At 42.6% G+C, this 23,709-nt stretch overlaps 2 protein-coding genes and 3 non-coding genes across 10 annotated transcripts in view; 1 reads left to right on the top strand and 4 right to left on the bottom strand.

The window, feature by feature from the left end:
* CCT6A (chaperonin containing TCP1 subunit 6A) lies at positions 1–10,241 on the bottom strand. The gene is made up of 14 exons (XM_073315779.1): positions 10,040–10,241; positions 9,540–9,603; positions 8,360–8,494; positions 7,456–7,629; positions 7,166–7,269; positions 5,964–6,074; positions 5,207–5,366; positions 4,858–4,940; positions 4,332–4,428; positions 3,611–3,758; positions 2,009–2,142; positions 1,596–1,698; positions 795–867; positions 1–355 (listed from the first exon to the last, which is right to left on the bottom strand). Exons 1-14 carry the CDS (start codon positions 10,174–10,176, stop codon positions 283–285), a joined length of 1,596 nt encoding a protein of 531 aa, XP_073171880.1. The 5' UTR covers positions 10,177–10,241; the 3' UTR covers positions 1–282.
* Positions 5,514–5,646, bottom strand: LOC140899917 (small nucleolar RNA SNORA22). The gene has a single exon (XR_012155504.1). It is a non-coding gene; the product is annotated as a small nucleolar RNA SNORA22 (small nucleolar RNA).
* Positions 6,222–6,357, bottom strand: LOC140899915 (small nucleolar RNA SNORA15). The gene has a single exon (XR_012155502.1). It is a non-coding gene; the product is annotated as a small nucleolar RNA SNORA15 (small nucleolar RNA).
* LOC140899916 (small nucleolar RNA SNORA22) lies at positions 7,824–7,955 on the bottom strand. Its single transcript, XR_012155503.1, has one exon. It is a non-coding gene; the product is annotated as a small nucleolar RNA SNORA22 (small nucleolar RNA).
* Positions 10,053–23,709, top strand: part of PSPH (phosphoserine phosphatase) — a 23,931-nt gene continuing 10,274 nt past the window's right edge. For 2 of the 6 annotated variants that reach the window (XM_073315785.1, XM_073315787.1), the window contains exons 1-2: positions 16,134–16,390; positions 22,264–22,473. Coding sequence is in view for 1 of the 6 variants with exons in the window: in XM_073315782.1 (XP_073171883.1) it covers positions 10,387–10,406 (20 nt within the window). In the remaining 5 variants the exon portion in view is untranslated. Of the gene's footprint in view, positions 10,407–12,512; positions 12,621–16,133; positions 16,391–22,263; positions 22,474–23,709 lie in introns of those variants that run through there. The other 4 variants (XM_073315783.1, XM_073315784.1, XM_073315786.1 and 1 more) reach the window with 3 other exon arrangements.

Genomic DNA, 23,709 nt, shown 5'->3' on the forward strand with positions numbered 1-23,709 from the left:
TAAGCACAGAGCAGAATTGTTTATTGGGTAAAAAGACTGTTGTACATTTCAGTGCAATTAAGAAAAAAAATAAATAACTGATTTTAGAACCTAATATTTGAATAGGAGCGAATGTTTGAGAGTGGCTATGTATACTCCAAAGAGAGGGCTACTTCTGTTACTGTGAAGATCCACTGGAGGCTGGAGAAAATAATGCCTGTAGCTGGATTTTTTTTTTTTTTGAAGTTACTTAAGGGCATCTCCCTACTCAAGGCAACCATCACAGCAGAGGGCAGATTCAGTTCAACCTTTGAGAGACGACATTCCAGCTCGCATAATTTCATCAACCAAAAGAATGTTGCTAGCGATCACCGTGCTAAAAAGATCAAAACATTGATGGTCAAAACTTCTGCATTATTCTACAGTTCATCCAAACAAGAGTACCAACTGCATGCATCTCCCCCCCTTCAGTCCCCACTTCACACACCCACTCTGTAGATTATGTTCTACATTCACTAACTTGTTAAAAAACTTGTACCGGCTGTTGAAGTGTCATTCTGTAAGTTATTATAAACCAATCTTGGCTTATTTAAGAAGTTTGATTTCTCTATGGCAGACAGAGGTGAAACAGATATCAAGACTAGTCATTTTTATAAAAACATGTGAGTACAATATAGTTATATTTCTACACTGTACATTTAGATAAAATATTTCTGTAAAGATTAACCCATCCCATATCAATCCATCAAATTTGACTAGTAGCAATGGAAGCCTATTTTAATTTAAAATTAAAAAAAAAATTACAAAGAATTTACCATGAATGAAGTAGTTGTTTTTTGACATTATAATTATCCCAAATTCCAGCTGTCGCCGCCACCATTGGTTCACCTGGGAATGCAAAATAAATCCCCTTTTAAGCAATTGATGCGTTTTATTAATGTAGTTCAAAAATCTTGTTACAGACAATAGGAAATCACAAGACATTAACATGTTCTCCCCCCACCCCCACCATAGGAATGGCCATATTGGGTCAGACCAAAGGTCCATCTAGCCCAATCTCCTGTCTTCTGACAGTAGCCAATACCAAATGTCCCAGAGGGAATGAACAGAACAGGTAATCAAGTGATCCATCCCTTCACCCATTCCCACCTTCTAGCAAAACACTTGCTGCTGCCACCAAGAGGCAAACCAAAGCATCTCCTACTTCATACTAAACACTGGCCTTCATCTTTGTGTGCCCATATGTTACAATGAAAAATACACTTTGTAAATGGAGTGTCTGAGCCTCCAAATGTGGAGCAGTGGCTCACCAAATCAGTTAATTCTCTTGCATAAAGCTATATTGAAATTAACATTATTCATCACGAGTGAAGTATTCTTCTAGGAAATATTCTTCTTGTAAATCTAAACAACTAAAGAAGCTGCTGATTGAAAATCTGCCAGAAGATCTTACAAAAATTCCGCCAGTCTTGAAACATCTTTAGAAGCTAAAGCATGATGGACTTGCTGTACATTAAATAAAAGCTCCATTTCCTCCTCAGCAGAAACAGCACCATTTTGAGGGCTCAAAGCAAAAATTAATCCTAATTGTCTGAACATATTTTAAAGTTTCTTACCAGTGTTCAGATCAACTCCAATAAGTTGTCCTGATCCTGCATATTCGGCCAGAACTTTCACTAGTGTTTCCTGGGGGTCATAGCCAGAGTTCTGCGCAAGAACCTTGGAGGGGGAAGGAAGGGGAAAAAAAAAGCACATTGTATGTATTAAACTTAAAGCCCTGTATGTTGTTTCAGAAGGTGCATCATTAACTGTTAATCTCTACCGCAGCTCCCAACATATCCCCCTGCTGGTATAACTCAGACAAAAATTAGGAAGGGTATACATCCTTGCCTTCAGTTCAAAACATTACTCATGTCTGTCCTCTGGCAAAAGACTCTTCAGTGAAGTGGACTACTGCTAAAACAGGTACAATTTTCTACACTTTATAACTGCTCTGAAACTATTACTTTAACCAAGAGTACTTTTATACCTTAGGAATTATGAGCAGAGCATCAGCAAAGGCTTGAACTCCAAACTGGGCTCTTCCTTTTACATTGGGCTTATGTTTCACAAGAGCATCAGCTATTGCCACTTCTAATGCACCAGCTCCTGCAACTACGCATCCTGTAAGAGATAAAACACACTATGTAGTCCAATTGTTTGATAGGCTGTACACTAATTTAAGTTAGTGGTCATGAAGCTCCCACAGAGACAAAAAGAGGTCCGTTTAAGATTTGCTGACTGTAGTGAAGAGCTCCAAGCTTTTACGGGGCAGAGAGAAAGCTAGGAAGTTGAAACAAAAGCGTGTATGTTTCTATCATATTCACTAAAAACATGCCAAGACGGTGGTGATTTTTAGTAAAAATCTTACTAATTGGCCAGCAGTTATATTTTAGGCCCACTGTAGACATTTCAGCAAGACAGCAGAAAGTCAAGTCAAGATTATTAGTATTACATGAAGTAATTTAAATAAAGCACCAAGTCTACACATATTAAAAGGTTTTCACATCAACAGTTTGCAGTTCTCATGTGTCATTTTTAGTTAAAAAACATCTAGAAGAGCTGCTTTGTTTTTGTTTTCTCCTTCCCTTTGAAATGGAGATTGGAATAGAAGAGAAGCAGCAATTCTACCGTTTTCTTGGAATAAAACTCAGGTTTTGGTAACACCATACATATATACTAATTCAAGATACTTTAAACAGATTTTTGAAAAATGTGTTACCGGTTCATTATTTCCACTGATAAGAAATGCTGTTCTAATGATACTTCCCAGCATGAACTCTAGACTGATAATGCAGAGTAATAAACTTTTAGATGACTGGAAAGCAAGCCTTTCCTAGCCCTCGTCTATGCTTCCAGAGGCATAGAGGGTATATTACATATAGCTACACACAGCAGTGAAAAATAGTCCGTGTCCACACTGCAGTATGTAGCTACATGTGGCAGTGTAGCATGGGAGGCACTGCTTTGGTGTGTAGAGATTTATGTAGAGTAGATTACCTAGGGTTCTGGCATGTCTATTCAGCCAAGCAGTGCTTCACGGTCTACACTGCTCTTTATATTTGTGCTAGTGAGGTGTGTGGTGTCTGTACTCTATATGCTGCCACACATGTAGACATACACCTTGCAGCTAAAGGTATGTATTTTTTATTCTTCCCACTTCCAAAAGCACTGAATTTAATTAGATCTAAAGTTTTAATAATTTTCCCTGTAGTGATTAGAGCATCTTGTACTAACAGAGTATTCCAGCAACTTTTAACTGCAGTACTTAACTTATTCCCTTTCTTGGAGAAAGGCAACATGCAGCTATTAATTGTGTCACCTAACATGTAACTTCAGTTACAATAACTGACCAAATGTGTGCCCATCTTTCCTAAATACTCACTTTAAAAACAGCAAGGCACTGGGAACACTTCAAGTAGAAGTGTGCTTTAGCACAGAGTCTGGATAAACTATTAACAAAAGCGAACAATTTATCCGTATCACCTGACAGAAAAGTACAGGCACATAGATGTGCATTGGCAGCTGTTTTGCACATTTCAAGATGTGCCTCATAAGACCTTGCTAAATGAACCACCACCACGAGACTTACCATCCTCAATAGCATTTTTGACAGCACGTAGCCCATCTCTTACTGCATCCTTGATTTGTATGAGCGTATGTTTATTTGGCCCCCTGATCAATAGGGTAACAGAGCGAGGGTTGTCACACTTCTCAATGAAGGTAAACTTCTCTTCACCCTATATGCCAATAGCAAGTTTCTAATATCACATTTTTGCTTAACAAAAAACCCCACAGTACATCCATGTAAATCACTAAATGAAAAATATTTAACTATGGTGCATCTGAGTATTTTAAGACCGATGTCAACAAGAGAGTTATTCAGATAAATTAATTTTATACTGAACCTTTCAGGAGGGGAAGAGAGAGAGAGAAGGGGAGAAGTTTGTCTCCTCACCCTCAGAAGCTGTTCAGATACCTTCTCAATGATATTTTATCCTTAAATAGAGAACAAGTTTATTTTGTTTTTTCCTTTGGTTCAATTTTATTCTTTAACCCCAAACACATTCTACACATGACAAGGAGCAACAAGGACAAGAAGTCCCAGTGACTTTTTATGAGACTTCCATTACTGCTCTCAAACTTTTAAATGAATTCTCATGGGCACCTAAATGCAGGCAAAGACCTCCATATGTTTAGAAGTAGCAGAATTAACAATAAAGCCTGAACTGAAAAAGACTGCTGCAGACACCAGATAGGAGCCAGAGGAATATCTAGTTTAGCCTTGGTTAGAAGATGAAGGTCTTACGCACCAGTGTATACTCGTAGACAAGACCAGCATGCCCCAAACAGTCAGCAGTGAGGTCATCCACAGAATTCATAGCCATACCACCACAAGCAAGTGTCAATCTGAAAAAGGATGTACATAAAAACACCTAAAGCATGTTACATTAAAAAAAAGTGAAAAGAAGCTAGAGAATCTTAGTTGTGTGAATAGTCCTGAGTGAAGATGCTTTTCACACCATGCCATATATTGTTATAACATATAGGCTGGTCTCCTTATTTGTGAATTTATTTCAAGATATTAAGGTTTGTTTATTCAGGGGATTTATTTCCTAGTGTTCAAGTTTAAAACAATTCAAGCCTCTTCTATTCTACTCGGAGTTGAAAGCTTACTGTAAACATGGTTTATACTGGACCGACAGTTTTTACTCCTGTAAGAGGTGTATGTGCTTGAGCTAAAGGGATATTTTATTTCAGTTTTGAAAGAAAATATACAATAAAGTAAAAATGGAAAGAGTGAAAGTCTAACACAAAATTCCTTCCCCAAGAACTGACCTCTCCATGTTCCTCCTTTTTGCTCTGCGCAAAGCTACTATTCCTTCTTTTGCAAGTGCATCCAAGGAAAATGGGTCAATTCCCTATAATCAAAGGGAGAAGTACACATTAAGAAAACTAAAAATAGAGATTCAGTCCAGCACTAAAGACCAAATTGTACATTCAGTTCATACAAAAGTTAAGTGGGAGGTATGCACACTTATCTGAAAAATACACTGCTGACCAAGCCTGACTAGGGTTTGTCTGAAGAAGCCTATACACTTAACTGAAAACAAAGCATCAGGCCTGCCAAGAATGCCAACATTTTAAAGTAATTTTTCCAGTTACTTCGTATTCTCATTTATCTCACCTTTTGATTGATCACAATAAATCCTTTATTTGAATCACCACAGACTCTCTTTTTCAAATCTATGATTTTGTTCACTCTGTCTTCAATGAATTTTCTCTCAGCTTTTACTAACTTCTCTCTTTCTTCTGCACTCTTATAGAAGAATCCCGAGCTCACCTCTCTGAAAAGAAAAAAAAAAAGAAATTGTTCAACATTACTACTAGTGCTCTAGAGTGTTAAAATAGCAGAATCTTAAAATCAGAAGGGGACTTAACTTACATGTTTCAGTTAAGACATCAATTAGCTAAAATTACAGTACAGCACTATGAAGTGTACAGTCCTTTTGAATACATGTAAAAAGGAAAAGGATTCCTTCCAATGCAGAGGCACAGTACAGAATTATTCTAGCACAGAGTTATACCAAGGTAACTATGAAGTATACTTGGGTGTTCACTGTGCAATGTAAGACTTGTTGGAGGCATAAGGGAGACTTTGTCATTCAGTAAGCCAACAGAAGGGACGATTATGCTAATGTGTCCACAATCCAGCCCACCTCAAAAGCCAATTCATCACTCCACTAGTTTGGAGTTAAACATTTGACTTCATTTCCTCCTTTTACACAAAACCAGGCTAGTTCTTTCTCTCTCTCTTTTTTTTAATAAAAGGATATTCTAAAGTATTTATTACTCTTAAAAGGTTTAAGATACATATGCAAATATGAATTCACACTACCAGAGTCAGGTATATTTCTTCCCTTGTCTCACTGGCGACTACTTACGTTTTTTCGTATTCTAGTGATACATTGCAAGTAAGGATGTAAGCATCTTCCACTCTTTTCTTCATGTCCGGATGACGAGCACCATGGTCCAAAACAAGTCCTCTAATCAGCCTGTAAAAAGTCAGTAAGATGACCTGTAAGAAATCCTTTATACACAGGGTAGGAAACTTCTGTTTTCCTGAAATGTAGTCATAAAACTCATACTATAGTTGAGCAAACAGATTAACTACCATACTGTCACATTAAGAATTCCTTGGATCATGTATCCTACTTGTATGGACATGCTAACTTTACACAAAGCATACCATTAGGAACAAGTGAAAAGGAAATATACTCTAGCATAGTGTCTGACTGCATTAGCTACTGAAGAAGCCAATGCAGAATTCGTCCATGCCACTCAAGTTAAATATATCTACACTTCTTTGTATTTTCAAAGAATTTTGAAGCATTATGGTTCTCGTAACATGTAATTCTGATAAGATTTTATACATCTTCACTTAAGAGGACACTTAAGACACATTAGGAGCCACCCCGTGCTGCCAATATTTTAGAGTTACAAAAGGTGGAGAGTTGGATTCCTGTTCACCTTCCATTTTTGATTAGTCACCTAAAACTTACACTTCATCTATACTGGAAGTGGACTTGCATTCCAAAAAAGATGGAATAGTTAAAAAGGAATAAGACACTTCATGTTTTTGACGCTGACAACTGTTTTAAAACAATCTTTGAAAGTGAACAGTTGTATACATGTACCTAATGTACATTTTATACTTGAAATGAATGTGTAGTGATAATGATGTTCAGAAAAGTGTATCAGAAGAATACAGTCAGATCCTCCAGCATAAAGGGACATGATTTAGTCTCACTTGTGTCCAGTCCCTCCAGGCCTGTTAGAAGATTAGCAAAACAGAGATTACAGGAAAAAGGCTATTTTTCAGGTTATTTATTTTGTAATTCTGACAATACCTAGCTATTCGTCAGTTCTGTAGTTTTCCCTGCGTAGTCAGTTTCCTCTTTTCAAAGAAAAGAGGGGTAAGAAAAACGGGAAAACGCAATTGTAAATTGACATAAAATTGGCAGAGGGACTCAGAGGTGGTATACTACCCCTAAAGCTACCTTCAACTGTTTTAAAGCAATTAAGTTTCAAGCTATGATTAACCTTTAAGTACAGAATGCATTACCAACATTTTATAGCTACCTACGCTGTTTCAGTTTCCGATTTGTGCTTCATCTCCATAATCTCAACCATGTAGAGGTCAATAGGCTCATCTGGTTTTCTGATTGCCAAAACAGCATCTACTACAGCCTGAAATAGGAGAGAATGCCTCCATAAAAAACAATGCATTCATCAAAAAAGCAACCCAGCCAGTATTTCCTCAACGTGCATACATTCTCACCCCTTCCCCAAATAGTTACAGAACAAGCTGAACACCTGGAGTTCCTTACACAAAAGGACAGTAAGGTAGATGACAGACAACACATGCACACTTGCCTCTGTTAAGATATCAGCAAGTTCTGCATGAACTTTAGTACGCAGGGACGTTCTGGCAACATCCACAAGTGTCTCCCTGTCCATCTCCTTGGTTACTTTGACTTTCTCCAAAACTTCAAGTGCTTTTTCCTTTGCAGCTTCAAATCCTTCGGTGACTATTCTAGGGTGCAAGCCCTAATTTTTTAAAAAGAGTTAAGTAACAGAATGAGTGGACTGAAAACTCCTATTTACTAGTTTTACTTGAAAAGTTAAGATTTGAAGTGTTATCTCCAAACTTCGGATACCACAAACACCCATGACTTTGGTGCTGTAAGACTGAAGTTAGAATTTGCATGCTACAGAGAAGGGAAAAAAATAAATAAAATAAAAATTGTACTGTCCTTCTGAATACATGTAAAAGGAATGGCACTCCTTCTAATGCAGAGGAAAAGTACAGATTATTTTAGCACAGAGTTATAGCCAAGGGAACTACAAAGCACACTTGGGTGTTCACTGTGCAACATGAATTAATAAGGTATCAGCCTAAGTTTCCTGGCACACACTGCCAGCAGCGATTCCTTACTCTAGGAAGGTGCCTCTTATTGTCATACAATTAGAAAACAAGAGCTTTAAATTCAAATAGAAATAAGTCAAAAACAAATTGGTAGATACAAGGTACATCCTGCATCTATCATAGGTGGTTTCAACCTGTAACAACGTAACCCTGGCTAGCTGATCATCTGTTTTAGTTTTTACCCAATGTATTTACACAATAAAAAGTGTCTCAAAATAAAATAATTCTGGAAGAGCTGTAACACCGGAAGCCTTTTTTTATGAACATGAAACATTAACTGCAATGATGCTGAACAGCCTCAAAGGAAAATGTTCACTCATTTTCTTATGAGAGTGAAAAATTCATACGTACCTCGGAAATATAGAGATCCGCCTGCTTCAGCAGCTCTCCAATGATCAGAACATTTGAAGTGGTACCATCTCCAGTGATGTCATCCTGTGCTGTTGCTACTTTTGCTATCAAGGAGGCTGTTGGGTGTTGTATTTGCTAAACAAAAACAAGACACTGAACAATAAATCTTGAATTGTTATGGGAGTAACTATCTGAAACCAATTTAACCTGGCCAGTGCTTACTTTTCACAACCACTAGTGCATCTGAATGATTTTGTTTTTATTACTTTAAAGTGACACCATCTAATTAAAGAGTCATATTTAAAGAACCAGCTATAGTGGTCATAGACTTTGCATAACTCTTGTTTTGACCAAAAAGCAATGAAAATAAAGAACCAAAGCACAGCACTGGTTTCTTCAAACATTAAGAAGTCCTTATCAGCCGAGTTATTCTAAAAGGACCATGTATACATGCCTGACAGTGACCCGGGAAAGGAGAAAAAGGATGTTATTTTAAGAAGCAGCACAGAAAAGTTAACCTTAATGGAGTAGACAGAACATACAAGCACAGAGTAGACGGCATTTAAAAGTGTGATGTAAAGTACAGTACAATGAAAGATTGCTGTAATATTTCATTTAGCTAGCATGTGGCAGGGAAACTACAGTGTAGTAATGGATCTGTGTGTAGCAGAAACTCACACGTGGACCACACCCACCATGCAGCCCAGTACATTTTTCTTTTTCTTTTTTAACTTCACACATCTGTACCTTACTACCTTTGGCCTCAGTTCTGCATGTACATCTGCCCAGAGCCCTACTGTTTGCAACAGAAATGCAGGCCTCTCCCTGATCAGATGCAAGACTAGGACTTTAGAGACATACCAGTGTTATGTGAACCAAAAGAAATGTTGGGTAAACAAGAGCATATTTAAGAGTAACAGGCAGGATACTGAATGAAAGATCTATCCCTTTCTGAAGTCTGAAATCGGTAAACAACAAACCAATGAGGCAACGGATATATTTTAACTAGGGAATTAACAACTTTCCTTTATGGTTGCCAACCCATGAGATTTAGCGAACATCTGCCCAAACTACCGCTGCCTTCAGCCACTGTATGAGAAGCCCCGTTCATCATCGTTACCGCACAGAGCTCCAGCCGCTCTGTTCGCCCCAGGGGGTCGGGGGAAAGGGGCGCACTCACCATCTCGTGAAGCAGCACGTTGCCATCCTTGGTAAGCTTGATCTCTCCAGCCCCGGACACCAGCCTGCGAGGGTCACAATGCAGAACAGTCAGCGGCTGCGCAGCCTCCGCCCTGCCCCGCACCCCAGCGGCCTGCGCGTGGCCCAACCCCAGCGCGTGGCTTAACCCCAGCGCGTGGCTTCCCAGGCGCCTGCACGGCCACGGGCCACCGGCGCGGCGCGGCGCAGCCCGGCCAGGGGGCCGCGGCTAGCGCCAGCCTCCCGCCCGCTGCTTTGTCTCCAGCGCTCTGCGCCCCTCGGCCTGCGGGAGCCCGAGGCTGCCCGGCGCCTCCCGCTCCGCGCGGGGCCGGCGGAGAGCCCGCCAGCCACGGCGGACAGCGGCTCCCGAGAGCGGCCGGCCCGGCTCCCCAGCGGGCCCCACCGCTACACCCGCCTCGGCCACGCGGCCTCTCCCGGGCCCCCCGCCTCGCCTCGCCTCAGCCCGGCCCCCGCGGGTCTCACATCTTCATGGTGCCCTTGGGGCCCAGATTGGTCCGCAGCACGTCCTGCAGTCCCCGGGCCGCGCTGATGTTGACGGCCAGCGCCGCCTGGGCCCGGGCCACCTCGGCCTTAGGGTTGAGCGCCTTCACCGCCGACATGTCTGCAGCAAGGCCGGGGAACGAGAAGGCTCCAGCTACCACAGCCGCCGCCGCCGCCCCGCCCTTCTAGAACACTCCGCCGGCGCCAGCCCCGCCCGCCTCCCATTGGCCAGGCCGAGCCGGCTGCAGGACCATTGGGCAGCTCGCTTGTCGTTCGTTCCCAGTGCCCGCCCCCTGCAGAGGCGCTCGCGGCCGCTGGAAGCCGTTAATATGCAAATCTTCGTAATCACGTGCGCATATTTTAATTAATATACAACGAGAGCTCATTAATATATACAAAGTTATTACTGTACAATAGGATGACCAGAAAGCAAGTGTGAAAAATGGGGAGGGGGGGGGGTAATAGGTGCCTATATACGAAAAAGCCCCCAAAATCGGGACATCTGGTCACCCTACTGTACAACCATGCCTAGTCATGTAGGATTGCGACTCAATATATGAATAACGTAATTAACATGCACAAAATAGCTGGTCACAGTTATAGCTATTTGTATGCAAATCAAATAATTAACATGCCTCTAGGTCATTAATGGATATATTACTAGTTAGCAATGGCAATACCCCAGTTACTAAAATCACAAGCTTGCCTGAGTTAGAAATTAGCCAAGTTTTTTTTTAAATACTGGATTAATATTGAAATTAGCTTAATGAATAACAGATAAACTCAATTAATATTTCAAACAGCCTTCTTTGCTCTCCCTGCTACTGCTATACCCTTGATGTGCTGCTCAGAGTAATAAGCAAATGTCCAGTATTGCCAATCCCCAATGTTCAAAAATCATGAGTCAGGCTCCAAAAAACTGAGATTTGCTTTAAAATCCTGAGATTTCACAAATAATAAAATTAAGAGTTTTTCTTTTTATTTGCCTTGAATTCTGAATCTTTAGGGTTCCCTTTTTCAAGATATTATCTGTAACTATGAAGGCTCGAAACTTGCTTGTTTTAGATGAAAGTTGAGATTCTCAGGTAATCACAGGACTTCAGGAGCGGAGGCTTTAAGAAAAACAACAAATATTGCGAGACTTGTGTACTTGCAATAAAATCAAGAGAGCTGGGAAGACTGAATGTCCTCAGCGGGGTGTTCATAATAGTAAATTCTACAGACTAGCTTTTCAAAGGGGCCTAAGGGAGTTAGGAACCCAACTCTGATTGAAAGTCAATGGGCTGTGGGCACCTAACTCACTTAGGATCCTTTAACACACACACCCCAATCCTCAGTGGAACTATTCATAGAGTAAGCACCATTGGCCATATTTTTAAGGTATTTAGACGCCTAAAGATGCAGATAGACAACTAGTGGTCTTTTCAAAAAATCCTAGGTGCCTAACTCTCATTCACTTCAGGCACCTATCTGCATCTTTAGGTGTCTACATACCTTTGAAAATATGGTCTGTCCTCAGTGGGACTAGTACAATAGTAGACGCAAACCTCTGAGTGTAGGTGCTCACATACGTAAACAATACACTTTCACTGGGAGAGAAAGGATGGCCTAATGACTGAGGGACTAGTCTGAGATGAGGGAGACCTCTGTTCAATTCCCTGGTCTGCTATGGACTTCCTCTGTGACCTTAGGCAAGTCACTTAACTCCTCCGTGCCTCAGTTTCCTATATATAAGAGATCCCAGAGAGGAGACAGGTGCCTTTGGAATAATACTGCTCATTGAAATATCATGATATAATGCCCCTATGACTGAAGTGGTTACAGGATACATAGATACCTCCACTGTGATTGCAGATGCCAGATTGTCAAAGGTAGTTAGGTGCCTCTGCCCTTGGTGGGTCTAGCTACAGGCCAGATGGTGGTCGATCCTGTGTGTCCATACAGGAAAGAAAACAAACACCCCCTTTACTATTCCCTCTTCAAGCAAAGCACACTTGGGGGGGGGGAGGGGAGCAGCTTCTGCAACAGTCCACTCTGCCCATTGCAACATGCTGGCATTACAGAGAGATGTAAACTATGCCAGGTGTAGGGCTGATGGAGGGTATGTCCATCCATTGCCACAGGGAGGGAGCTGTGAGGCCGAATATGACTCTACCTCACAATAGGATCTCCAGTCTGATTGTGGGGCAGCACAACACCGTGCTGCCTTGTAGATGGGCTCATGGCAAAGCCATGACAGAGGTCCAGACTAAGTACTACACACTTTGCCCTTGGAGGAACTACTTGCAGTAGTATGCTAAGGGTACAGTGCTTACTAGTGAGAAAGCAGGATGAGGGAGTTTTGGGAGACCTGGTTGTGAATGATAGAGCTAGGTATGGGAGCCCAAGAGTTTCTGTGCAGCTGAAAGGTGGCAACCTGCTTGGGTTACTGACTTTTTGATGTTTTTTTATGCAGTTGGTGAGTAAGCATCAATGGGAAATATATCAGCATGTTTGGACCTCTGTGGTTTTGCTGAGCTGCTGGCAAGTTATTCTAGTGAGGATCCAAAATAAAAAATACCAGGTAGGCTTTCTTTGTCATTGCATTCATCTTTTTTTAAATTCAATATTCTAAAATGCAGGAAATTGCACTTGGTATCTCAAAATGTACTGTTAGAGGGGACCCCTGGAATTTTAATTTTAATTGTCTACTCTGTGTGTCTGGCTACTGGCTACAGGCCTGGAGAAAGACTGCACACATAGCTTTTGGGATCTCTGTCCCCATATATCCTGCCAAGGAGACTCCACTCCTGAATCTTCCACACATCCCTGACATTCTCCCCCAAAGGATTCCACAGTCCAAATATCACACCCAAACATTCTGACATGCACCTTTGATTAATGATGATTAGCCGGCCTAGCCTCTAGCTGTAGCATGTAGCATGCAACCAGCCAATAGAGGGCAATATAGTCAAACACACACATACATGTGCACATGTGTACACACACACATTTCCTATCCTTCATATTATGCAACTTCCAGGTGTATGATCTTTTCCTGTGATGTTCCCTGGAAATGGGGCAGTTGTATTGTCAATATAGATAAAAAGGGGTCAGTGTCAATATGAATCCAAGGCAAGGCTGAAGCCATCTGTAAGGAATTCAGTTTTGGCCTTGCCCCAGCCCTGATGCCTATGGTGTTCAAATACTCAGGAGCTATTTCAGATAGGGGGCTTTGATTTAGTGCAGGGGAAAAAATGTAGTCTTTTTTTTGTTTTAGTTAGAGTTTTTGCATGTTTTATCAGCAAGAAAAGCCAACTTCAAAAGAAATCCATCAGTCCTTAGTTTAAGTCAGTATCTACACTTCTCACCAAATGGCGTTTTCTCAGGAGCCTCAAGGAGTTAGTGTCCAATTCACATTGACTTTCAAGGGGATTAGGGTGCCTAATTCCACTAGGCCCCAATGAAAATCCCAGCTAAAAGTCTCTGTGCTTCCTCCCCGGACCACACATTTGAGGGCTGCTGTTTCAGAGTATGCAGAACAACTCTTTCTTATTACGACTTTTATATTTTTAGAGCAGTTGAACTCCCATTTTGCATCAGTTTTTTAGGGATCCATGCAAACCTGTCGATTTACAGCTCATTTTCATTTCAGTTGTTGAACTGTTGTGCATTTAATTTTTAATGTGCAATAAAAATATAAGGGCAGATACTTGCTGGAGTAAATTGTCCACTGAAGTCAGTGATGCTGTGACAATTTACATCAACTGAAGAACTTCCCTATAATGTTTAAATGGATGAAATCCTGTCTATTAAACCCAACTAAATCTATAGAAACCAAAGGGGGGATATTTCTACTTGACATATGCAATAAGAATTCTGTCGGCCAAATTATGCAGTCCTTACTCAGGAAAAACTGCCATTGGGTTTCTGAGTAGGAACCATTTTCTCTAGTCTTTATCTGATTCAATTTGTCCAGCATCAAACTGTGATTAACCCATGTTAAAATAAACTATTTCTAAGCCTGTTTAAAAACACAATGTCCTGACAAAGATAAAACTAATAAACAGAATCAGAATAGACATTAGAGACGTCAGTGTCACTCCAATAGGGGGTCCTGCCATAGGAGTACTCTGACACAAGAAGCTACACATAGATGCTCATATTGACCACTGATTATTTAAATATTGTTAATATTTGAAACGACAAGGATGACATAGAAGGAGGCACCAGTAAAGCTTGTGACTTTAATTAATCCACATAAATCGGAGGAATAAGGTTGCCAGAATTGCAAAACAGCTGATGCATGAACTGTGACTGTTGTACTGACTGGCTCTTGACAATCTTTTCATACGGATGCCAGTCACAAGACTGCCCATCAAGAAGTGAATAAATGGAGCTATATCAGCCACAACAGCTTTCCTGCCTTTGAATATAACAACCAACTTAAAAGGAGAGATGGCAGTTTTCGGTTGGCTGCCTGAAGCTCCCTAACTAATGGTTACAAGTAGAGCTAGTCCAAAATTTTCTGATGGAATATTTTTCCACTGGAAAATGTTGATTAATCCAAATTGAAACATTCTGCAGGAACATGTCAATTTTGACAAAATTTAATGAACTCCCCTCACACCCTCAGCTTCGAAATGAAGCATTTCAACCTTATCTGAATGGCACACTTTGATTTTTCATTTAAAAACAACTTTGTTTCAAAATGTATTTTAGATTACATTATACACTATAATATAACATTTTAAAAAGTTAAAATAGAAATAAAATGTTTACATTTTAGCTAAACAAAATGTTTACAGTGACCTAAATCAAAATTTGTTGAAAATGTCATTTTGCAGGAAATTTGGAAATTCAATGTTTCTTTCCAATTCAGAACAAAAACTGATTTTGAAATCATGCAATTTCCCACAAATGGAAATTCCAGTTTCCACACAGCTCTACTAACAATCCAGATTATTCATAAAAAGAAATCCGCCCTCTAATTTTGGAAACCACTATAATTTCAGTCCCTAATCAAAAATGCACAGGAGTACCAGTATAAAAGACTGTACACTATCTTCTACATTTGTTTAAAATAGTGTAAATTTGGAGTCATCACACTGATTTAAATAGAGCCACTCCAAATTTATATTGCTGTAAAAGTTGAGGCTTGATCTTGCAAGATGCTGAACAGCCTCCTGGTCTTGATATAGTAAAGCACCTAGGCATGTGTTTAACTATAAGATTGCGAGTAATCCCATTGACTTCAGTTATTCAATTTCTCAGTGCTTAGAGTTACCTTTCACTAAAATGCATCCCTTTTTAAAAATGAGAAGGTAGCTTTTTTATTCAGGACAATAATCACTGGCAATTTTGGCTTACAGAATGCCTGGCAAAATGGGCCAGATCCCAACACAGCTACATCAGTTTACATCAGCTGAGGATCTGTCCCCAAATCTCCACAGGTACCTCAAAATTCCTTCCTATGTTTCCATATTCATGTGTAATATGTATCAGAGCTATCTACATTGGCCTGTCAAACCCTGTTTAAAGCAAGTTCATCTGAACTGTGCTTGAACTGGCCATGCTAATTTAGTGAAAGCCCACGCGTAGAAGGGAGCTACATTAATCTTTAAATAGGCCAATACTTCTTACATCTCTTTGGTACCATGTGTCTCTCAATTCACGTGAGAATGGAGCTATTCCTCAGCTCCAAGCTGGATAATTTAAGGGGTCAGATCCTCAGCTGGTGTAAATCAGCTTAGCTCCACTGACTAAGAATTCTTCTGTTACAAATATAAACACTGAGTTATCCTTAGTTCTGGGGATAGTCTTTGTAACCGTATCCCTTGCCTCTGCATTACTAGGAATAGTAATCCTGGACCACGGCCCCTAACATCCCTACACCCACCTCTTTGTGTTTTTGTGCCAAGCTCTTTTGTTTCATTTTGCTGAGGCTTCAGAACCCTGATAAATTTCTGTGGCACAGAGTGACATATGAAACGAGCAAACTCTCCACCTCTCCTTGCAATGCTCTCTCTGCCAGTACATCCTTAGCCAACCAGGGAGCTAGCAGGGCTGGGCTATAGGCGCTCCTCCTCCAAAGGGGGCAGGATTGCACCTCTCTTTCCTAAGCCTGACAGCAAACAGCTGAACACCTCTAGTTTCATGCATGTAAAGATTAAAAAAAAACTAGCCGTGCTTACTCAGCAGATTATAAAGAGCTATTTAGAAAATGCACCTTTCTTCCTGATCAGCTCGTGCCTTTGTATATATATGACCAAAGGTCCCAGCTTATCATTTCTTTTCCTGCACAACCAGGAGGTTTCCAGCAGCAGCAACAGCAGCCACGGGCAGTACAATACTGTAAGTCACAAGGACTTTTTTTTTCTCTGTTTAAAAGGGGATGTCTCTCTGAAACCTCATATCCATCTTGCTCCCAATTTGTTTTCTATTCCAGACAGTATGTGATGGACTTAGTTTTCAGAACCTTCCGGGTATTTCTTGTTGTTGGTATGACTGTGTTCTCACACCAGATGCAGTGACAGTGAGGTGCTGGTTTGCAACAAGAGTATAAATGAATGATGCAATCCTATAGAGGGGAATCATCATCACTTTACCAGAAGAAAGCACTACCCAAAAAGCTGAAAGGGGTCCTATATTTATGGGTATATCATTTGGTCTCCTTTGCCTTTTCCTCATCTATTTTTTATAAAATATTTAAAGCAATTTACCCTGGTGCATTGCTGTTAGATGTCAACTGACAGTTGCAAGTAACCCATCTGTTGATTCAAAATGCAAATATTTATTTACATTGCTTCCTTTAAAAGCTGAACTGAAAATCAACATGTTGAACCACGCTCAGTGATACCAGGACCTGAATCCTTTAGTCCTTGTGCACCAAAAACTCCTTAGGACTCCCAAGCTCTATTATTTTTAATGAGTATTATTATTTGGTCTTTTAATGTAATTACTGCTAATAATAATTTGCTCAAATATAGCTCCTTTCATCTGAAAAGCTCAAAGTGCTTTTCTAGCATTGTGAATTAAGCCTCGCAACAACCTTGTGAGGTAGGTATTTATATTCCCATTTTACAGATAGGGGAATTGAGGCACAGAGAGATTAAGTAATTTGCCTCATCCTAACATGCAACCCAATCCGGCACCAGCTGAAGTCAATGGAAAGACTCCCATTAACTTCAGTGAGAGCTGGATCAAGACCCACAGTAAGTGGCAGAGTTGAGACTAGAACCCATTACTCCTGACTCTCATTTCTCTTTAGTACACTAGAAACAATTTAATATAGTAAGAGTTAATTTCACATCTGTGCAACAAACCAGGGTTCAGTTCTGCCACGTGAATATAGTAATATTTCAGGATTGATTCTGTTCTCATATACACAGGTGTAAACAAGGAGTAACTTTTGAAGTAATTGATATTACACGAGGGTTAAACCAGTGTAAGTGAGATTAAAATCGGGCCTCTTGTGCGGTCCATTACTATTGATAAGGCGTTTACAGTTTCACTGAAAAGGAAGGGGGGTGGGAGAGTGGGAGACACCAGATACTGTTTGTGATGTACACCACAGCCCTAATGATCTGTTTAAGGAGGTACTTTTGGTAACTATTTCACTAAGGTTGAGCTGATCTTCAGTTTTTTATGACAACAAGTGTAAATGCAACAAAAAGTGACAATGTGGATGGGGATGGATAGCACTTCTGAAAACTAACATATGATAACAAGTGAAGTGAGATTGGGATGTTGATTTTCTGATCTCACTAGGCAAATCAATACCTAGTTACATCAGGCTAGAAATAAATGCAGCCAGAAAACCACGTGGCTTCTAAACATCATTCCCTTTTCCCTCTTAAAGTATAATTTATCAGACTTCTTGCTTTTCATAATGTACAAAACATTCTTCCTCAAAGGGTCGGAAAACTGGAAATATTTCAATTGTTTTCTTTAAACAGTAACATTTGGCACTGCATAACTCCTAATCCTAATCCACTGGCTCCATCACCTCTAGGTTATGTAACAAAACTCATCTATAAACTGTGGATGTGCCAGGGCTGCTTCTGGGTGTCCTGGCAAATCCAGATGGTTGTAGAAAGATCTACTTTCCCTTCCTTGCCACTGCCTTCTTTGTTCCTCTTTGTTCTTCTTCGTTATCTTTCCTTTCCCCCAGCTGTGCTACTTTGCTCTTCTGAACCTTCACTCTCTTCTCTTAAATCTTCTCTGATCTCTCCTTTTCCCCAGCTTCTCCTCTTTCCCATTTTCTTCGTTCACCTTTTTGTCCACCTTCTTCCATTCACTTATCAGACTTGTATGAATGCTTGCTGTGTGGAACCTTTCCAAAGGTGAAATGACAGAGTCAGAAATCTAGCCTGCCTTCCAGAAGTCAAATGCAGGAACTCCTCACTTAACATTGTAGTTATGTTCCTGAAAAATGCTACTTTAAGCGAAACGATGTTAAGTGAATCCAATTTCCCCATAAGAATTAATGTAAATGGGATGGGGGTTACATTCCAGGGAATTTTTTTTGCCAGACAAAGACATACGTATATAGATATACACACACAGTATAAGTTTTAAACAAACAATTTAATACTGTACACAGCAATGATGATTGTGAAGCATGGTTGAGGTGGTGGAGTCAGAGGGTGGGATATTTCCCAGGAAATACCTTACTGCTAAATTATGAACTAGCGCTCAGCTGAGCCCTCAAGGATTAACACATTGTTGTTAATGTAGCCTCACACTCGACAAGGCAGCACAAATGGAGGGAGGAGACACAGCAGGGCAGAGGCTGCAAACATGGGAAACTGAAACCCATGCTATCCCACTGGAGCACACCACTTCCTCTACTTTCCAAAGTGCTGGGGTGTGTGTGTGTGCATGTGTGTGTTAGACAGAGACACACACACTGTGTGTTTGTATGTGTGTGTGAGAGAGAGAGAGACGCGCATTGTCCCTTTAAGTACGCTGACTCCACTCTAAGTACACTGCCTTTTTAAGTAGATCAGCAAGTTGAGACAGCAGCTGCTGCAAGCAAGCTCCCTCCTTCCTGAGCCCTGTCATGTCCCCCCCATCCCGTGTTCTGTGGAGATGGGGTGCATGAGCAGGGGGAAGGGGACACCCTGACATTGGCACCCCTCTTCCCCCCACCCCCTGCACAGCAAGCAGGAGGCTCAGGGAGCAGCTCCAAGGCAGAGGGCAGGAGCAGCACATGGCAGTGCGGGGAGGGACACCTGAACTGCCAGGCAATTGATAGCCTGCTCGGCCACTGCTGCACAGGGAGCTTAGGGGAGCTGATGGGGGGCTGCCAGCCCACCCTGGTTCCAAGCCCCCACCAGCTCGCTCCAACGGGCTGCTCTACCTGCAAGCAGTGGACAAAGCAGGCAGCTGCCAAACAATGTGATAAGGGAGCACTGCGCAACTTTAAAAAGCATGTTCTGTGATTGATCAGCAACATAACAACGAAACAATGTTAACCAGGACGACATTAAGCGAGGAGTTATTGTGCTGGAAGGAGGCAGGCTTTTCCAATTTGATGTACCTGCATCTTTCACATGGAGATAGGCCTAACTGATCTTAGTTGTGGGAATTCATCCTTTTCTGTCTATATTGCACAAACCTCAGTGCATCTATGCTAGTAGATTCTCTTTTTCTCAGTGCAACTGGTCTTTGTCAGCCTTAGAAGCTTACATAACCTCTTGGACCGTGGGTCTCTGGAGTAAAGCCAGACACACGATAGTTCCTCATGTCTTCTACTTGGAAGTTTGACAAAGGTTTTCAGTTCTCCTTCCACTCCTTTTGAGATCTTATACACCACACGTCTGCACAATGTCCTGGTCTTTATGCTTATCTGTTTCCAAACAACACCTGCTTGTGACTAACCTAGCAACTCCTTGCTTGTGCTGGCTGTGCTCATAATCGTTATACTCCACCTCATTTGAGGAACTGCCAGAGAAAAAGGTGCAGGGCATTGCTTTCAGCCCTGAAGAAAAGTCAGATTAGAGATCACCTCTGTCTACTTCCTCCTGTGTCTTCCTTCCCCACTTCTATGCGTTTATGCTCTGTTTGAAGAGGTCCTTAATGGGTGGGGTGTGACCCACAAGTGGGTCCCCGGGGGTGCTTGGTTGGTGTGGCAAAATCATGGGGTCAGGAGGGCCCAGTGGGAGTTTGGGCTGACGCTGTGACTGCTCCCTCTGCCCCCACCCCGACCCCTATTGTCCGGTACCAGTCACAGGACAGCTCGGTGGTCTACCCGCTCCCCTGTTACTGTCAGTTCCAGGGCTAGGGAAATGGCTTCAAGACTCTGTCTTCAAGACTCTGTCCAAGCCCCTTGGAATGATGCTTCCTAACCCTAGAGCTGAGGCGACCCCTTGAGCTGTGCAGGCATGAAGGACAAAAAAGGAAGAACCCCAGTTCACCTGAGGTGTATCAACCCTCACCAACTCAGGCAGCACTGGCTGTACCGACATACGAGCCCCTCATTGCAGTAGCACCAGCCTCCCTACCCCAAGCATGCTCTGCACCAGCTGCCCCACCCCACAAAGCCTCCATCATCACCTTTTTGATCAGAAGCCCCAAATGCCCCCAACAATTAGCCCATGACTCAAAATCCTAGCTGTAGTGTGGGGTGGGATGATTTTCCAGCTATTTTGCAGATTGCAGGCCAAAGGAGATCAGAAACATCTGCTCTGTTTTACACATCAAGCCCGGATTCTCCTCGGGGATCAAGATCACGCCACCTAAGCATCTCCTTCCACAAAGCATGGCCTTAAAGTACTTTCCAAAGAGTCACTGCATGTAATAAAGAGAAGGAAGTGTTGGTCTCAGTAGTGGCTTCACAGCTGGCATCAGTGTTTTTTCTCTCCATCCTATATCCCAGTCCATCAGAGTCAGCAGCAATGGCTACATCACAGCAGGGAATGTCCAGGAAAGGGAGCAAACTGGAAGCGCTGAGCCCAGGGATAGGCAGAACCCAGTTGGTGCCCATGATTAGGGTTTCTGCCTATCCCAGTTTTCACAGGATACATCAGATTTTGAGGAGGCATAGCCTGAAATATATTTCAGGCTAGCACTACATCTTCACATGGCAGTGGTGTATCACCACAGGATGACATGCAATGCAACCTCACATTCTCACGATGCAACATGATAACTTTGCATACGGATAGATCAGCACTGGGACATCATGACACAAATGTCATGCCACTCTGAGGCAATATGTTTGTCCGGTAGAGCAAACTTTAAAACCGGCATCTATAGCCAGGGTTGAATTCTTGACAGACTTCATAATTTTCTGCAGACTGGATTTTAACCAAATGCTCTCCCAAAAATGTCAGTACATGCTCTTTTCAATTCCCTTGCTCAATCACATGTCACAACACATGGTTCTCCAACTCTGCCCCAAAGTCAGAGCAAAAAATTCCAGTAACGGCATGACCAGGCAGATATGGAGTCAATTGCAAGTTAAGGCTGATGCAATGTAAAGCTGGAATTCAGTCACATACCCACCCACTGAGAAACCTTAGCTTAGTACCAAGCTGTAGGTATTGCAGGGCGGTTTATGGTTTATTTCTATAGCTATGTCGTAGCACTAAGTTTCTTTTGCATGCAGTGACCGTGTAATGTTATTATATTATGTGTTCTTTATGCAATTGCATAAGTGTAAGGGGTGCATCACAGAAAAGTACATGATGATATCCCCACTCCAGAGAGCTTGTAGGCTAAGTGTTGGGGGTAGACTGAAGTTTACAATCTGCCCTGAGTGAGGGGCAGCGCGTAGCTGCATTATTTCAGAGTCAGACTCCAGTCCCTGCTTCCTCCTAGTTCCCTGAGAGAAGAAGGCAGCACCAGCCATTTTCTTGGCACAGGTTACTTGCTCTCCACACTGGCTCAGCTGTGCCTTCTGGAACATTGTGGAGGCTGAGCCAGAGCTCTGCCCACTCCCTCTGCCCTACCTACCCACTCCCAGCCCACCTGCGTGGGAGGGGAATAGCAGCCCTGCAGCAGCTGCCCATGCTCCTCACACTCCTACCTGTGGTACAGGTAAGTGCAGGAGGGTAAGGGGACTCCTTACATCCCTTTATATCCCTGTGTGAGTGCACAGCAGAAGTCAAAATCTGGTTCTTGTGGAGTGTGCCACACAAACCCCTAAACCAGGTAGATAGACTATATGTCGCACATACTACTATTTCACAGGTGCCTTAGTAGAGTTTTATTTTTCATAGGTGTTTTTTGCCAGCTAAATCTCTGTCTCTGCCTCTCGTGGTGATATTTCATACTCCGTGCTGATAGCGTCCTGCTAAATACACACGAGCGTTTACAGATAAGGAGTTACCTGTTCTCAGCCACAAGCTTTATTCCACCTGTTCGATGTGGCATCTTTGGCTGTTGTCTTCTGTCTCATAACGAAGGACTGGAGCATTCCTATTTATTCGGTTAGTTGTGTACTACATGAACATTTACAAGACCAAGTCAGTCTCTTTGATGACTGTGTGTATAGTACGTATGTTTTCAGTTATTACAATAATTGTTCATAGACCCTTTCACCCCAAAGGTTCTCAAAGCTCTTTCCACGGGGTATATACAGTCATTCATCCACTGGCAGGGCAGAGTGCCATAAACCCGCATGTTTTACAAAACACAAGGACCCTGCTCCAAGGAATCTCACTGAGACAAATGCCAATACATGAGGTAACAGTTTACACACACAGCTGTGGAGCAGGGGTGGGCAAACTTTTTGGCCCGAGGGCCACATCTGGGTATGGAAATTGTATGGTGGGCCATGAATGCTCAGGAAATTGGGGTTGGGGTGTGGGAGGGGGTGCGGGCTTTGGGGTGGGGCCAGAAATGAGGAGTTCAGGGTGCGGGAGGGGGCTCTGGGCTGGGACAGGAGTTTGGGGTGCAGGGGGGGAGGTGAGGGCTCTGGCTGGGGGTGCAGGAGGGTGCTCCGGGCTGGAACCAAGGGGTTCAGAGGGCGGGAGAGGGATCAGGGCTGGGGCAGGGTGTTGGGGTGCAGAAGGGGGTTGGGGTGCAGGCTCTGGTGGGCACTTACCTCAAGCAGCTCCCAGAAGCAGCAGCATATCCCCCCTCTGGCTCCTACATGGAGGCGCAGCCAGGCGGCTCTGCATGTTGCCCTGTATGCAGGCACTGCCGCTGCAGCTCCCACTGGCCGTGGTTCCCAGCCAATGGGAGCTGCAGGGGTGGTGCTTGGTGCGGGGGCAGCGCGCGGAGCCCCCTGGCTGCCCCTACTCATAGGAGGCAGAGGAAGGACATGCTGCTGCTTCCAGGAACCATGCGGAGCCAAGGCACGGGCAGAGTGGGGCAAGCCCTCAACCCCACTCCTTGGCTGGAGAGCCAGAGCAGGGTAAGCCCCCAACCCCACTCGCGACGGGAGCTCGAGGGCCGGATTAAAACGTCTGAAGGGCCAGATACGGCCCCTGGGCCGTAGTTTGCCCACCCCTGCCATGGAGAAATGGTCAGTCAGAGCTCCATAAGGACAGGAAGTGAAGAATAACTCAACCAATTGAAAATGTATTGGGAATGTAGCTAGGGTGGATGCAAGTACTCAAATGGGAATTCTGCCACATGACTGGGCTTAATGCCTCTTTCACATGGAAAAGATCTTGGGACGGATAAGCGAGCAGGACCTCATTCTTTATGTCTCATCAGAC

This window comes from Lepidochelys kempii, chromosome 17 (assembly GCF_965140265.1).
Source record: "Lepidochelys kempii isolate rLepKem1 chromosome 17, rLepKem1.hap2, whole genome shotgun sequence".
In the NCBI taxonomy this organism is placed as follows: Eukaryota; Metazoa; Chordata; order Testudines; family Cheloniidae; genus Lepidochelys; species Lepidochelys kempii.